Below are 15041 nucleotides of genomic sequence, written 5' to 3'. Positions count from 1 at the left end.
GCGGGCTGGGCGGAGCCGCCAGCGGCGTGTCATGCGCGCCTACGCTCTCGTCTTGCCAACACGCGCCTACCTTGCGCGCTCGTCCTGCCAGTTTGTGGGACTGCAGCTGCGCTCCTGGCCTTCGCGCCCTGGACCTCGCGGCGCCGTCGGGTTGCGTCTGGGCAGTGCGAGCAGGCAGCTGGCCTCACAAGCCGCCTCCGGGGCCCTCTGCTTTCCATGGCCCTCCCTTGGCGGATGCGGGGTACCTGCGCGGCTGTGCGCATGCGCAGGACAGGTAATTTCGGACCCGTGTGGAAGAACCGTGGGAGTAGGAGGGGCCTCTTCGGAATCGGAGCCCCCAGCGCGCCCCCTTATGCCGGAGACCCTCGTCCCACAGCCCGGCCTTCCCGTCTTCCCGCCCTAGTTCGGCCCCCCTTCCTGTGCCCGGACCTCCACTCCAGCCACCTACCTGATCTGCAAATCTGGAGGGCATTGTGGATGACCCCATTTTCATCCCCCCCCAATCCCACCTCTTGCTCTCCGACACCTCAAAACCAGGAGTGTGACCTGTTTTGTCTCGCGTCTGCACCCTAGTATTGCCACCATCCTTAGCCTGGAGGGTTCCAAGAACCTCCTAGGGAATCTTGCCTCCGCCACCTCAGGCCCTTCGCTGACTGCGTTGCTCCCGGAGGGCAGAACCTGGCCTGCCCGGACAGGTGCTGAAGAAGTTGCTCAATGAGTGGTCAGAGCTGTGGCCTGTGCCTCGAGGGGACTGGACCTACCGATTGGCCTGTTCTAGCGTGGTTCGCTGCTATGTCCTAAATGAGTGACGGAGGACGTGAGGGGCCGGGGGCACGGATGGAGGGTCCCAGGCAGGAAGCCTGGGGTCTGGGGTGGACGTCCAGAAGCAGGAGATGCCGGGCACACCTGTTTTCTCCTGTAGTTGTCTTGTCCTGGTGCCCTCAGACTCCTACTCAAGACAGAGGCGAGTCCTGAGCCCAAAACCCAGGAAAAACAAAGGCTTCCTTTACCTGTTGTAGAGTGACCAGGTAAAGAAGACTTACAGAATTCCTCACGTCCCTTGTCCCCTCGTGGGTTTCCAGAGGCGCTTTCTGGGTGGACAGGGCAGCCTCATGTAGGTAGAGTGGCCAATGGGCACCCTGCACAAGCTGCCATCATGCTGTGCAGGTGGTGGGGGTATCCAGCTTCTCCCTGCCAGGGGTCAAGCCTGAGCCAGGTTTCAAGGTCATGCTCCTGCTCAGAATTCTGGCCTTTTGTAGAGGGCCACACTGTACTGTGGGATGTGGGTTCTTCCAAGGTGTACGGTTTCATTTAATTTATAAAGTATAGTTACAAAAATATACAGTTCACTGTAATTGGTGAAACCAGTCTGAAAGAGGTTTGGAGTGTATTAAACGCCCTGTGCCAGGGGATCCCAAGATCACTACCAGGTTTGGGATTCTCTAGGAGGACTCCCAGGCTCGGCAGACAGTTGTCCTCACAGCTGTGGTTCATCACAGCAAAAGGACCTGGAGCACAGTCAGCAGAGGGGACAAGCATGTGGGGCTGGGTCCAGGGGAGACAGGCAGAAGCTTCCGGCATCCTCTCCCTATGCAGTTGCAAAGGACGGGCTCAGTTTCCCCAGCAGCAAGTGGGGACAGCTCCTGTGAGGCACCGTCTCCCAGGGAAGCTCTTAGAGACCCAGCATCTGGGGTTTTTATTGGGTCTGGTCACATGAGCACCTCTGCTTGGCACAGACCCAGATCCAGACCTGGAAGGACAGCAGGTGTCAAGTCAGCATAAAGCACATTGTTTGCACACAGAGGCAAGGTGCAGGGAGGCCCCCCCCCATCAGCCAGGGGAATGGAACTCTCCAGAATCCGGGTTCCCAGATGCAGCCAAAGACCAAGCTTGAGCGTGGCCCCTTCCCAGGATAGCAGTCTGGGGCCTGCTGCAGGAGCACTTTTCTGCACAAGCCACCAACCAACACCCACCATACTACTTTTGTAGTGAACAGCCAATAGAGATGAAAATAAAGTGGCTTCCATAAAGTTCCAGAGAAGGAAAAATGGGTGCATGTTATTTTTATATAAATTACACCATACTGATGTAAGTCAATAATGTTGACTTAAAACAGAAAGAACTGACTTCCCTGTGAGTGACTGTTTGGGCGAGGAGGGAAAACTTAAGAGACCATGAGTGTAAGGGAGACTGGCCTTCACCACTCCTGCGGGCAGTCAGCAAACACCTGGGTGTGCTGCCTGTTTGGAGACAAGGGGACAGCCACAGCCCAGTGGGGCTCTTAGGGAAACGGGCAGGAACCCCAAAAATGTGTGGCGATGGGGGCGGGGCCCAGAGAGGGGCCTCCAGCCTTTTGTGGTGACAGCTAGGAGTCTGGCCAGATGGATGAGACATCAGAACTGAGTAGGGCAGGAGGTATGGGGCAGGCACTTGTGGTGGTGGAATCAGCAGGTATGGACACCCAGATGTGCAGCACAAAAAAAGCCGACCGACTGGGCATATTTCTGTCCACCCCTCTCCTGTTTTGGCTAGGTCGGGTTGACTTTCTCGCACTTTGCACCTTGAAACTAAAATTCCTTTACTCAGGGCAGCAACAGTGGATAAATGTGCCCCTTTCTCCACATCTTCTCATGAACTTATCGTTTTCTGGTTTTTAAATAATGGCCATTCTAGTGGGTGTGAGATGATATCTCATTGTGGTTTTGATTTCCATTTCCCTACTAGCAGTGAAGTTGATCATCTTTTCATGTGCCTTTTAGCCATTTGTATTTCCTCTTCTGAGAAGTGTCTGTTCATGTCTTTTGCCCATTTTAAAACTGGGCTGTTTGTCTTTTTGTTCTTGAGTTGAAGAATTTCTTTATATATTCTGGATACTAAACCCTTATCTGGTACGTGGTTTCCAAATATTGTCTCCCATTGTGTAGGCTGCCTTTTTAGTTTCTTGACAAAGTACTTTGATGCACAAAACTGTTTAATTTTGCGGGGTTCCCATTAATCTATTTCTTTCTTCAGTGCTCGTGCTTTGCTCGTATAAGATCTAGGAAACCGCCTCCTATTACAAGTTTATAAGATATTTCCCCACATTTTCTTCAAAAAGTTTTATGGTCTTAGCTCTAATGTTTAGGTCTTTGATCTATTTTGAGTTAATTTTTGTATAAGGTGTGAGATATGGATCCTCTTTCATTCTTTTGCATATGGACATCCAGTTCTCCAAGCACCATTTATTGAAGAGGCTTCTCTGTTCCAGGTAAGTTTGCTTGACTGCCTTATCAAAGATAAATTGTCCACAGATGAGAGGGTCTTTATCTGAATACTCTGTTCGATTCCATCGGTCAGTATATCCATCTTTATGCCAGTACCATGTTGTTTTGACCACTGTAGCTTCATAATATACCTCAAAGTAGTGTGACCTCCCACTTCATTTTTCTTTCCCAAAATATTTTTAGCTATCATTTTAGCTATTAGCTATCATTTTAGCTATTAGTACCCTGCCCTTCCAAATAAATTTGGTTATTGGTTTTTCTGTTTTTGCAAAGTAATTGTTGGGGATTTTAATTGGTATTGCACTGAATCTATAAATTGATCTAGGTAGAATTGACATCTTAACTATGTTTAGTCTTCCAATCCATGAACACAGTATGGTCTTCCATTTATTTAGATCTCCTGTGATTTCTTTTAGCGATTTCTTGTAGTTTTCTCTGGGTAGATCTTTTGTATCTGTAGTTGAATTTATGCCTAAATATTTTATTCTTTTGGTTGTAACTGTAAATGGATTTTTTCTTGATTTCCTCCTCAGATTGCTCAATACTAGTGTATAGAAACACTACAGATTTTTTAGTGTTGATCTTGTACCCTGCCACTCTGCTGTACTCATTTATTAGCTCCAGTAGCTTTGCTGTGGATTTCTCGGGGTTTTGGACATACAGTATATCACCTGCGAACAATGGAAGTTGTACTTCTTCCTTTCTAATTTGGGTGCCTTGTATTTCTTTTTCTTGGCTAATTGCTCTGGCTAGAATTTCCAACACAATGTTGAATAACAGTGGTGACAGTGGACATCTTTATCTTGTTTCTGATCTTAGGGGGAAAGCTTTCAGTCTTCCCCCCATTAAGGATGATGTTAGCTGTGGAATTTTCACATATTCCCTTTATCATGTTGAGGAAGTTCCCTTCTATTCCCATCCTTTGAAGTGTTTTCTTCAAGAAAGGATGTTGAATTTTGTCACATGCCTTTTCTGCATCAATTGAGATGATCATGTGTTTTTCTGCTGTGATTTGTTGATCTGGTGTACTACATTAATTGATTTTCTTATGTTGAAACATCCTTCATTCCTGGAATAAATCCCATTTGGACATGGTGTATAATTCTTTTAATGTGCTGCTGGATTCAATTTGCAAGAATTTTGTTGAGGATTTTTGCAACTATATTCATTAGAGAGATTGGTCTGTAATTTTCTATTCTTGTAGTATCTTTGTCTGGTTTTGGTATGAGGGTGATGTTGGCTTCCCTCCTCTTCAATTTTTTTTGAAGAGTTTGAGCAGGATTGGTAATAATTCTTTCTTGCATGCTTGGTAGAATTCACATGTGAAGCCATCTGGTCCTGGACTTTTCTTTTTGGGGAGCTTCTTGATAACTGATTCAGTCTCTACTTGTGATTGGTTTGTTGAGGTCATCTATTTCTTCTCGAGTCAATGTTGGTTGTTTATGCCTTTCTAGGAAGTTGTCCATTTCATGCACATTGTCTAGTTTATCAGCATATAGTATCCTGTCATTACTTCCTTTATTTTCATGGGGTCAGTGTTTATGTTTCTTCTTCCATTTCTGATTTTATTTATTTGCATCCTCTTTTTCTTTTTGTCACCCCTTGCTAAAGGTCCATCAATTTTATCGATTTTCTCAAAGAACCAACTTCTGGTTTTGTTGATTTTCTCGATTGTTTTCATGTTCTCAATTTCATTTATTTCTGCTCTACTCTTCGTTATTTTTTTTCCTTTTGCTTGCCTTGGGGTTAGTATGGTGTTCTTTCTCTAGTTCTTCGAAGTGAACAGTTAATTCCTCCATTTTTGCTCTTTCTTCTATTTTGATATAGGCAATAAATTTCCTTCTTAGCACTGCTTTTGCTGCATCCCATAAATTTTAATATGTTGTGTTTTTATTTTCATCTGCCTCGAGATATTTACTGATTTCTCTTGTAATTTCTTCCTTGACCCACGGGGTGTTAAAGAATGTGTTGTTGAGCCTCCATATATTGTGAATTTTCTGACCTTCTGCCTGTTATTGATTTCCATCTTCATTCCTTTATGATCTAAGAAAGTGTTTTGTATGATTTCAATCTTTTAAAATTTATTGAGACTTGCTTTATGACCCTGTATATGGTCTACCTTTGAGAATGATCCATAGGCAAGGTGTATCCTGCTGTTGTGGGGTGTAATGTTCTATAAATGTCTGTTTAGTCTGTTTATTGTATTATTCAAATTTCCTGTTTGTTTACAGATTCTCTGTCTAGATGTTCTGTACATTGATGAGACTGGGGAATCGAAGTCTCCAACTATTATGGTAGAGGTGTCTGTTTCTCTTTTCAGTGTTGTTGGTGTTTGCCTCATGTATTTTGGAGCACTGTTTATGATTGCCTAATATTTATGATTGTTATGTCTTCTTGTGCATAAATATTTATGATTGTTATGTCTTCTTGTTGAATTGTTCCTTTTATTAATACATAGTACCCTTCTTTGTCTCTTTTAATTGTTTTACATTTGAAGTTTAATTTGTTGGATATTAGTATAGCTACTCCTGCTCTTTTCTGATTGTTGTTTGCATGAAATGTCTTTTCCTAAGCTTTCATTTTCAACCTGTTTTTGTCCTTGGGTTTAAAATGAGTCTTGGGTTTATAAACGGCATATAGATGGGTCTTGTTTTTTTAATCCATTCTGCCAGTCTGCGTCTTTTGATTGGGGAGTTTAATCCATTAACATTTAGTGTTATTACTGTAAAGGCAGTACTTCTACCATTTTGCCTTTTTGATTTTCTGTCATATCTAATTGTTCTTCTCTTTTTACCTTCACTGATAGTCTTCATTTCTATACTTCTCCACACCTCTCTCTCCTGCCTTTTCCTATCTGCCTCTAGTGCTCTCTTTAGTGTTTCTTGCAGAGCTGGTCTCTTGGTCACAAATTCTCTCAATGATTGTTTCTCTGAAAAGGTTTTTAATTCCCCCCTCATTAAAAAAAAATTTTTTTTGCATGGGCAGGCACTGGGAAGCAAACCCAGGTCTCCAGCATGTCAGGCGAGAACTCTGCCACTGAGCCACCGTGGCCTGTCCATCATTTTTTTAAAATTTTAAGTTAAAATGTGCATTTTGCAATAAAAATTCAGAATAAAATTTTACATAACTGTCACACGGGCCGACTTGAAGATACATGCCATGTTTACTTAGAGAAAGTTACAGAATTAATCAAAATGAATAGCTGTCATTTATGAATGTGAGTTCCTTTCTTCCCCCTCGTTTTTGAAGGACAGTTTTGCTGGATATAGAATTCTTGGTTGACAGTTTTTCTCTTTTACAATCTTAAATATATCAAACCACTGCCTTCTCACCTCCATGTTTTCTACTGAGAAATCCACACATAGTTTATTGGGCTTTCCTTGTTTTTGCTGTTCCTTTGACTGGGCCATATCTTTGACTTTCCTAGTATGACTTATTTTTTTGCTGGCATCTAGGTGTTTGATTTCCTTCATTAATTTATTCTGAAGATTGTTTTTGCTCTTTTACCTAGGATTTTCTTGCTGCATGGCTTTGTTCTCTGTTCTTTGACATTCAGTTCAGCTTATTCTAGACCTCTAGCATAGGTTCCATTCAACTGATCAGAATTGCTCAGTTTTTGTTTTTCTGTTTCTTGCCTTGCCTTGCCTTTTGTTTTTGTTTTTTTTAGGAGGGTCTACTCAGATTTTATAAACCCCAGTCAGATTTTCCCAGACTGGACTTTCCAGGAGTCACCTGCATCAGTTTTCCCTGCAGGTGAAGCCTCTAGATTCTGTTTTTTGTGTCCTGCTTAGTATGTGGTGCTTGCCTGCCTGAGGCTTCCCACCAGCATAAAGTGATACGGTGCCTTTAACTTCAGCAAACTTTCCTTGCTGGGGGCATGGTTGAGAGAAGAAGTTGTAGGCTGGCTTTAATTGCTTCAGTTTTCCAATCCCAGGGGTTTGAATTCCTTGGGGAAGGAATTCCACTTAAACTGAACCTCACCCCTGCCTGGGGAAGGCACAGCCTCCAGGGAATTAACTCCTTTCACCTGAGCAGCCACTCTGTCTCTCAGACAAGCTTAATTCAGCTCTTGCCTTGGGCAGTTGGAGCCTGAAAAGGTTTGCAGTTTTAGCTAATGAACTGTTATGCAGTTCTATCTGATGAGCTATATATGCAGCTGTTAGGAGCAAAAAAAAAAATCCTTTTCCGAGCAGGAACCCCCATTCCTTGGGTTTGTTAATCAAGAGCTTAAGTTAGTATGTTGCTCTATGTATCTCCAGGCTCTATGTGCTCCCATTTTTTTTTTTTTTTTAAAAGGATCCAGCCCTTTTCAAGTATTTTGTACTGTCTGATCCAAAACACCCCACCACCACCACCACCACCATCAGCCCTGTCCTGTCTTGCCCAGGCAAAGACTCCTAGTACCTTTAGCTATTATTCAAGGTTTATCTGAGCTGGGGGCCTATTTTCAGTAGTCAGAATTTGTTAATTAATTCTGCATTTGGAGCTTAGTTAAGCCAAACCCCTGCTGCTAGTAAAGCCTCTTCCCTTTCCCCTCAGGGGAACCAGGCTGCCCTGCCCATGGGGAAGTTGCTTGTGGGACTTACAGTTCTGTGTGGGGTCACAGCTGGTCCAGCTTGTCCAGACTGGTGTTCGCTGTGTGTCCAGTCACTGATGTCTCCCCGGCAGTTGTTCTGTACTGTTCCTGGCTATTTACTAGCTGCTCTGGAGGACCAACTAGATTCCACAACTCACTAAGCTGCCATCTTGCCTCAATCTCCCCAAAATTTATTTTTGAGACGCGTGCTGAGGTACTTAAGAGTGAAAGAACAGGACGTTTAGGATTTATTTGGAAATAACTGCAGAATAAATCAGGTGGGACTACACGGCCCACACAGTTATAGAATGCTCCAAAAAGCTCAATCACCAACCCCACCTGATGCTTCAGTGCAATTTTTTTTTAAAAATGCCCAAAGGCCATGATGAAGAAAATGTCAAAATCCTGACCTTGTAGTGCCGAACCAAAAGGGTGAACACGTGCCCCTCAGTATGTTTTTACATACTTTTTAGCAGCTAAGTTTTTTCCAGATCATTAGTCTAAACAGTGTCAAAAGATTGAAAGTAGATATATTAAGACTTTTTTTTTTTAGGCCTGGGCTCTAGTTTTCATTGTTGTTTTTTAATTGTGACAACATAGAAACCACGTAAAATTTTCCATTCTAACCACGTTCAAGAACACAATGCAGTCGTGTTGATAACATTCACAATATTGTGCCACCATCTCCACTGTCCATCGCCACGACTTTCTCATCACCCCCAACCAGCACCTCTGTGGCCAGCAAGCAATGACTCCGCATTGCCTAGGCCCCTGGTTACCTCTAATCCACTTTCTATTGTTGTGAATTGGCCTATTCCAGATATTGCAGGTGTGTGGAGCCATACAATATTTGTCCTTTTATGCCTGGCTTCTTTTTCTCAGTATTGTATTTTCAATGTTGTGTATATCAGAACTTCCTTTTTTGGTGCTGAATAACATTCCATGGTGCGGCTAAACCATGCTCACTGGTTGATGGACACTTGGGTTGTTTCGACCTCTTAGCAACTGAAAAATGCTGTGATGACGCTGGTCATCTGTTCAAGTCCCTGCATTCAGTTCTTCTGGGTCTAAACCCACAAGTAGAATTGCCACCACAGCTGGGCCATTTTGCATTCCCACCAACAGTGCCTGAGGGTTCCTTTCTCTCCACATCCTCATCATTGCTTATTTTGTTTTTTTAAAATAATGGTTGTTCTAGTGGGTGTGTGGGGTATGAAATGGTATCCCATTTGAAGCATTACCTTAAGCATAAATACTGATCTATACTCCAAACAGAATTTATTAGGATTTTACTTTTCTCGCTTTAATGGAAGCAAACTCAGCTATAATATTTTCGTTAAAACCATTAACCTGCATAAAAGGGGCCATGCCTCTCCATTTGCTTCAGGCTCCAGTGTGGCACCCTACCATCCTGGCAGCCCAAGAGTGCAGTGGAAGAACAGTTGGCACTGACTGCAAGAAGCTGGGGCAGGAGTCCATGGAGGTGGTACGGCTGTGAGTTAAGACATTCTTCTTTAAATGTCTCTCCAAGCCAACTCAGCAGGTGAACACACTGCCCCACCCTGGCCCCCAGTGTGAGCATGACCCCCAGGCATGAATTGGGACCTGGCATCATGGGATTGAGAAAGCCAAAGGGGGAAGAGAGAAATGAGACAAAATAAAGTTTCAGTGGCTGAGAGGTTATCCTGGAGGTTATTCTTACACATTATATAGATATCCCTTCTTATTTTATAGTGTACTGGAGTGGCTGGAGGGATATACCTGAAACAACTGAACTGTGTTCCAGTAGCCTTAATTCTTGAAGACAACTGTATAATGATACTGTTTTTAAAATGTGACCACATGATTGTGAAAACCTTGTGTCTGATGCTCCTTATATCCAGGGTATGGACAGATGAGTTTTAAAAAAAAAGGATTAAAAATTAGATAAATAATAGGGGGGAGAAAAAGGGTAAAAAATTGCGTAGACTGAAATACTGGTGGTCAATGAGAGAGGGGGTAACGGGTATGGGATGTATGAGTTCTTTTTCTGGAGTGATGCAAATGTTCTAAAAATGATCATACTGATGAATATACAATGATGTAATGATACTGTGAACCACTGACTATATACTATGGATGGGCTGTATGTGTGTGAAGATTTCTCAATAAAAATATTGAAAAAAAAAACTTTGAGAGTAACTTGTTTATCTCACAATTCCACTTAGGGGTATTTATCTGACAGAGGTATTCATATACGTGTGAAAACTTAACAAGGACGCCATCATAATAGCAAATGAACTCCTTCTATAGCAGTAGTTAATAGTAATAGTAATTACTAAAATAGGCATTTTAGTTAATGCTGGAATTCTAGGCAACCTCTTCACAAATGAGGAGGGTCCATATTTACTGAAGTGGAATGGCCCCAGATTAGATCCTGTGAAAAAAACATGCACAGAATAAAGCAGGTAGCGAATGTGTGTTAAAGTACCTACTTTCAAAAACGTGCTTATTTGTGCAAAGAATGCTGCCAAGAGAATTTCCAAGAACTTGGCAAGAGCTGGAGAAGGGGGTGAGGGCACCATGTTGGGGGCTGGCTGCCCGGCCCTTATTTGGAGATGTGGTTCAGTATGGAGGAGGCCATGTTGGGCCAGGGTGGTCCCTAGTCCCATATGGCTGCTTTCCCTAGAGGAGGAAATGTGGACACAGGTGGGAAGGCCACGTACACTGAAGGCAGAGACTGCAGTGAAGCATGTACATGGCGAGGACACCGAGGCTGGCCAGCCACCAGCAGCAGCCAGGAGGGACAAGGAAGGACCCTCCCCTAGAAATGTCAGCCCTGCTGATACCTGGTTTTCAGATTTCTGGCCTCAAGTTATTGGACCAACAATTCCTGTTGTTTTATGCCACCCAGTTTGGGGTACTTTGTTATGTACCCACAGCCAACTGAGACCCACCACGTTCCCTTTTGTACGTGTTCATTTTTGTACCCCACATGATGGTTTAAAGTGTCTGCAGATTCTTTGACATCCCTCCCTTCAAATCACATGAGCTTAATCTGCCTCCCCGTAATGGAGCTGGACTCAGTGACTTGTTTCTAAAGAACAGCATATGGAGGAGGGGATGGGGTGCGACTTGAGGGCAAAGCATAAAAGGCACTGGGGTTTCCTTCTAGTTCCCTCACAGGACACATGCACTGGGGGATGCTGGCCAGCTTGCCGGGAGGTGCCTCAGGCAGCACCATGGAAAGGTCTCCCACTCCCCTCAAGCCTTCAGCGAGGCAGCACTGGGTGATGTGCTGACTGCAACCCCAGGGCAGACTCTGAGCTAGACCCTGCCAAGCTAATCCCAAAATTCTGATTCACAGTGATTGTGAAATCATAAGTTTCTTTCAAGCAACTGAATTATGGAACAGCTTGGTAACACGGTAAAAGGGAAACTAATGCACTGTGCACAAGCTACTCAATAAACATTTTAAATGATTACATAACCTCTGCACGTCACTGGAAAACTCTTCGAGATTCACAGAAGCTTGACTCTGAAAAAACCGCGGGCTCACCCAAGGCACCCAGCCTTCTGTAGAAGTTGGTGAGCGATGAGCACGACCAGCAGCCAGGCAGGGGCAGGTTTCCCAGTGAGGTTTAATGCTGTGTGCATTAACACATCAACGCTATTGTCAGAAACATAAACAATCTTAGGTAGTCTGTGGACTTCCTAGACGTCCATCCTGGGGGCTTTGGCTGGTGCAGGACATACCAAGATGGGCGAAGGCGTCTCCATCAGATACCTGGAAGGGGGCGGGAAGGCAGGGTGAAGGAACCGTCTCTCCCACACATGGCTGGCTGCGTGACCAGGGCCCGGGCACCCCGGCCCGTCAGAGCTGCCAAAACAGCAGAGGCTCTAGGCTCATGTCTCTTAGGGAGGAGGAACAGACGGGCAGGCAGATAGCCCAGGCTGAAATCCAGCTCTCTTGTAGGAGCTGTGGGGGCCTGGGTCTAAGATTCCAAGCAGCACCGTCCCCAAGCAGGATGGTCACGTGAGCCAGTGAGCTAACGAAGCAAGCAAAGTGCAGCTGGAAAACTCGGCAAATAAATCTAAGAACTTGCTCCCGCTTGTGGCAGCCCTGCCAGCAAGGGAGCACTCGTGTCTGTAGAATGGGGCTCCCCGCGCCGCCCAGGGCTAGGGCGCGGCACAGGGACACGGAAGGATGGGAGCTGGGAGGGACAGTGCCCCCTCCCTGGTCACACAAGTGGAGCAGGGTAGGGCCGGGTGGTGCCTGCAAAGCCCACTCCTGACTGCTGCCTGCCTGCCCCAGAAGCCCCGCAACTGCCGCCGGGTAGAAACCCACCCCCTGCCAGGTAGGAATCGTGGTTTGCCCACAGGCAGCACAAAGCACCACCAAAATGAACGTGGCTGCCAAAACTTACCAAAGAGGACTGCAGGGGGTGGTTAACTAGTCCTTCTTAAATTTGCCATTGATGTAAGGCACCCAGTCCAGGACTAGTCGCCAGTCTGTGGCCCACACCAGCCCCACGGCACCCACAGCGCCCCACATGCCTGCTGTGGGAATCCTGCAAGAGAAAGGTGGGTGGTCAGGTTCAAGAATCCCCCCCCCCACAGCCCAATGCCGCCCAGAGCTATGGTCATAAGACAAATGATGATGAAGCTCAAAACCAATATAGCACCTGTCCCCACTGTCAGCCCACCAGGGAGCCGGGGCTTGGAACAGGGATGCCAGGCCCATGAGTGCCCCGGGAAATGCCCCAAGGCAGCCACGCCTAACAACACAACTCCTCCCTGTTCTGCTTACATATTGGATGGCCCCAAGGACTCTCACCTGGTGTTCACCGGCCTTGTGTGCTCCCCTCCCCTTGAGGGCAAGCAGGACATCATGACTCGCTGCTAATGAATGGAATACGCAGAAGTGATGGGATGTCACTTCTAAACTGAGGTTATAAAGACTGTGGCTTCCATTGTGGGTGCCCTTGCTCACTCTGGGGGAAGCTGGCTATCATGCTGTGACCCGTCCTATGGAGGGGCCCAAGCAGCAGAGAACTGAGGGTGACCTCCAGCCAGCAAGAAACTGAATTCTACTGACAGCCTGGTGAGTGAGCCAGTCAGGCCTTTGGCTAAGACTGCAGTCCTGGCAAACAGCCTACTTGCAGCTTTGTGGGAGACGCTGAGCAAAGGACCCAGCCAAGCCATGCCTGAATCCCGGACCCACAGGAACTACAAGATATGGATGTTTGTAGTTTTAGGCTGCTAAATGTGGTGATCGTTTGTTATGTAGCAATAGATAACTATTACAGGTTCCGTTACTGGCTGGCTAGTGCAGGGTTAGAATTTGAACCTGGGTCCCAGTCTTGCTGAGTTTACTGAGGAGGTAGAAGGGCCTGTTTCCACATCTGCCGGAGTGGGGGAGGGGGATGAGCAAACCCTCCCACCCTACCCCAAGTTGCCCCCCAACTCTCTGAGTTCTGGCCAAGTTCCCCCTCACCACCCATACAACTCAGTTTCGGCTTCAGCAGAGTCAGAACCTGGCTCTGGGGGAGGAGCCACAAATACAGCAGGAAGCTTTCCTCCCACCAAGTGGGTCACTAAGTCATCAGAGGATCCTTCCTTCCTAGGCGAATAGGCTCGCTGGACCAGCTTCCAACTCCCCTATCACCCTAGTCACTCTCCTTGGACTTAAACAAATCACAGTGGGGAAGAGCTCAAGACTCTCAGGCTCTCTCAAGTCCTGAGTCCCAGACAACCCTACAGTGCCTCCAAGGAATGAGACCTACTTCCTGGACTCCTGAAGTCAGCAGGATGGCGGGACAGAGCCCTTGGCTCCACACTCAGGTCCCTGTGTGCGTTCCATCCCCACCCCCCTTTTATTATTTTACGCAGCCATACACCCTAGTTCTTGTTTGCGTGCTTGTTTACTGTCGGCCGAGGAAGGCAGGATTTTGCGATTCATCCACTGGGGTGTCTCCAGCACCCAAAGCAGTGCTGAACACATAGTAGGTGTTCAAAAGCTGCTTTTTGAATGAATGTAAGCATGGACAAGAAGAGCCAAGTGCTCTGTCCGAGCGCAGAAGACACAGACCAGCTATGCCAAGGAAACCCGGAGCTGGCAGTTGGAGAGGCTGCACTTCATCCACAACTGCTGGTTGTAGAATGCCACCATGAGTTCCCATCTTGAAGGTCCCTGCCAACTCCACTGTCCAATCGCCTCCCACCTCACCCCCATCCAGATTCTCTCTCCCTGTCTGGGGCAGGCCAAGAGTATTCAAGAGTGGGGACAGACGCTTCCCAAGTTGTGGACACCAGACACCCCCTGCAACACTCAATCCAGCCCCAGGTGGAGTCACCATAATCCCGGCTCCCGGAGGGGAGCCCCTTCCAGCCTCCCACGTGGGGACAGAGATGGGTGCACCTGTCGGTTCACTCGCCTTGCTGGGAATCACTAAAACGAGAAAATACCAAGCCAGGCACCGACAGGTTTCCCTCTGGGGCCTAAGCAGCTGAGCCGAGGGCGCTGGACCGGGGGCCACGCTGCCCGACAACTCGGGGGTAGCCGAGGGAGACAGTCATGGAGCTGGGCGCCGTTAAGGGGTTGCGATGATCCCCAAATAGAGACGGGCAAACGGAGGCTCAGAGAGACCAAGGCAGGCCGGGGATGGAGGGGCTAGACAGACCAGGAGCCATGGGACAGGCCGCGTCCGCCCTCTGTGCCTCAGTTTCCCCGTCGGGGACCAGGCGCGATAAAGGTGCGACGCGGAGGTCTGCGCACTGACGGGGACGCGGGGTGTGCTGGGGCGCCGCTGCTCACCAGCTCTTGGCTAGCTCCCTGTAGCGCGGGCTCAGGAACCTGGTCAGCATGGCACCACGCTCCGCAGCCCGCAGGGTCACCCTGGCCCCGGTACGGCACAACCACTCTGCGCAGGCGCGACTACAGCGTGCACACGCGCAGAAGGGTCCCGAGCCGGCCACCGATGCGTGCGCAGAACCGGAAGACACTGGTCGTCACTTCCGGGGAGGATCGGAAGTCGTTGAGGGACGCGGTCCTGGTGAAGTGAGCGTCTGATCCGTGTTTCGTCCCACGGCTGGGGCGGTCACAGTGGACTCCGGCTGCGGGCAGATATGACCCGGAACGTGTGGTCCGTCGCTTCGTGCACCTATCATGTCCCAGAACATCATTATACCTACTTCATAGTTGGGAAGACGGGTAAGGGACT

At 47.2% G+C, this 15041-nt stretch overlaps 1 protein-coding gene and 1 long non-coding RNA gene across 2 annotated transcripts; one reads left to right on the top strand and one right to left on the bottom strand.

Annotated features, from left to right (window-relative positions):
- The first annotated feature begins 76 nt into the window (after nucleotides 1-76).
- Nucleotides 77-2033, top strand: LOC143650485 (uncharacterized). The gene is made up of 2 exons (XR_013159577.1): nucleotides 77-1028; nucleotides 1737-2033. It is a non-coding gene; the product is annotated as an uncharacterized LOC143650485 (long non-coding RNA).
- A 9408-nt stretch (nucleotides 2034-11441) lies between these two features.
- UQCR11 (ubiquinol-cytochrome c reductase, complex III subunit XI) lies at nucleotides 11442-14767 on the bottom strand. Its single transcript, XM_077121298.1, has 3 exons — nucleotides 14636-14767; nucleotides 12246-12389; nucleotides 11442-11605 (listed from the first exon to the last, which is right to left on the bottom strand). Exons 1-2 carry the CDS (start codon nucleotides 14683-14685, stop codon nucleotides 12272-12274), a joined length of 168 nt encoding a protein of 55 aa, XP_076977413.1. The 5' UTR covers nucleotides 14686-14767; the 3' UTR covers nucleotides 11442-11605; nucleotides 12246-12271.
- Nucleotides 14768-15041: the final 274 nt, after the last annotated feature.

Source organism: Tamandua tetradactyla, chromosome 11, assembly GCF_023851605.1.
Source record: "Tamandua tetradactyla isolate mTamTet1 chromosome 11, mTamTet1.pri, whole genome shotgun sequence".
Taxonomy (NCBI): Eukaryota; Metazoa; Chordata; class Mammalia; order Pilosa; family Myrmecophagidae; genus Tamandua; species Tamandua tetradactyla.
The sequence above is the reverse complement of the archived record's forward strand: the minus strand, read 5'-3'. Positions and strand labels throughout refer to the sequence as shown.

Bases quoted from the DNA above. Each gene is read 5' to 3' on its own strand.
- UQCR11 (XM_077121298.1), bottom strand. From the start codon at position 14,685: ATGCTGACCAGGTTCCTGAGCCCGCGCTACAGGGAGCTAGCCAAGAGC. The intron at 12,390-14,635 runs GTGAGCAGCGGC...TTTCTCTTGCAG, and splicing joins AGGGAGCTAGCCAAGAGCTG to GATTCCCACAGCAGGCATGT.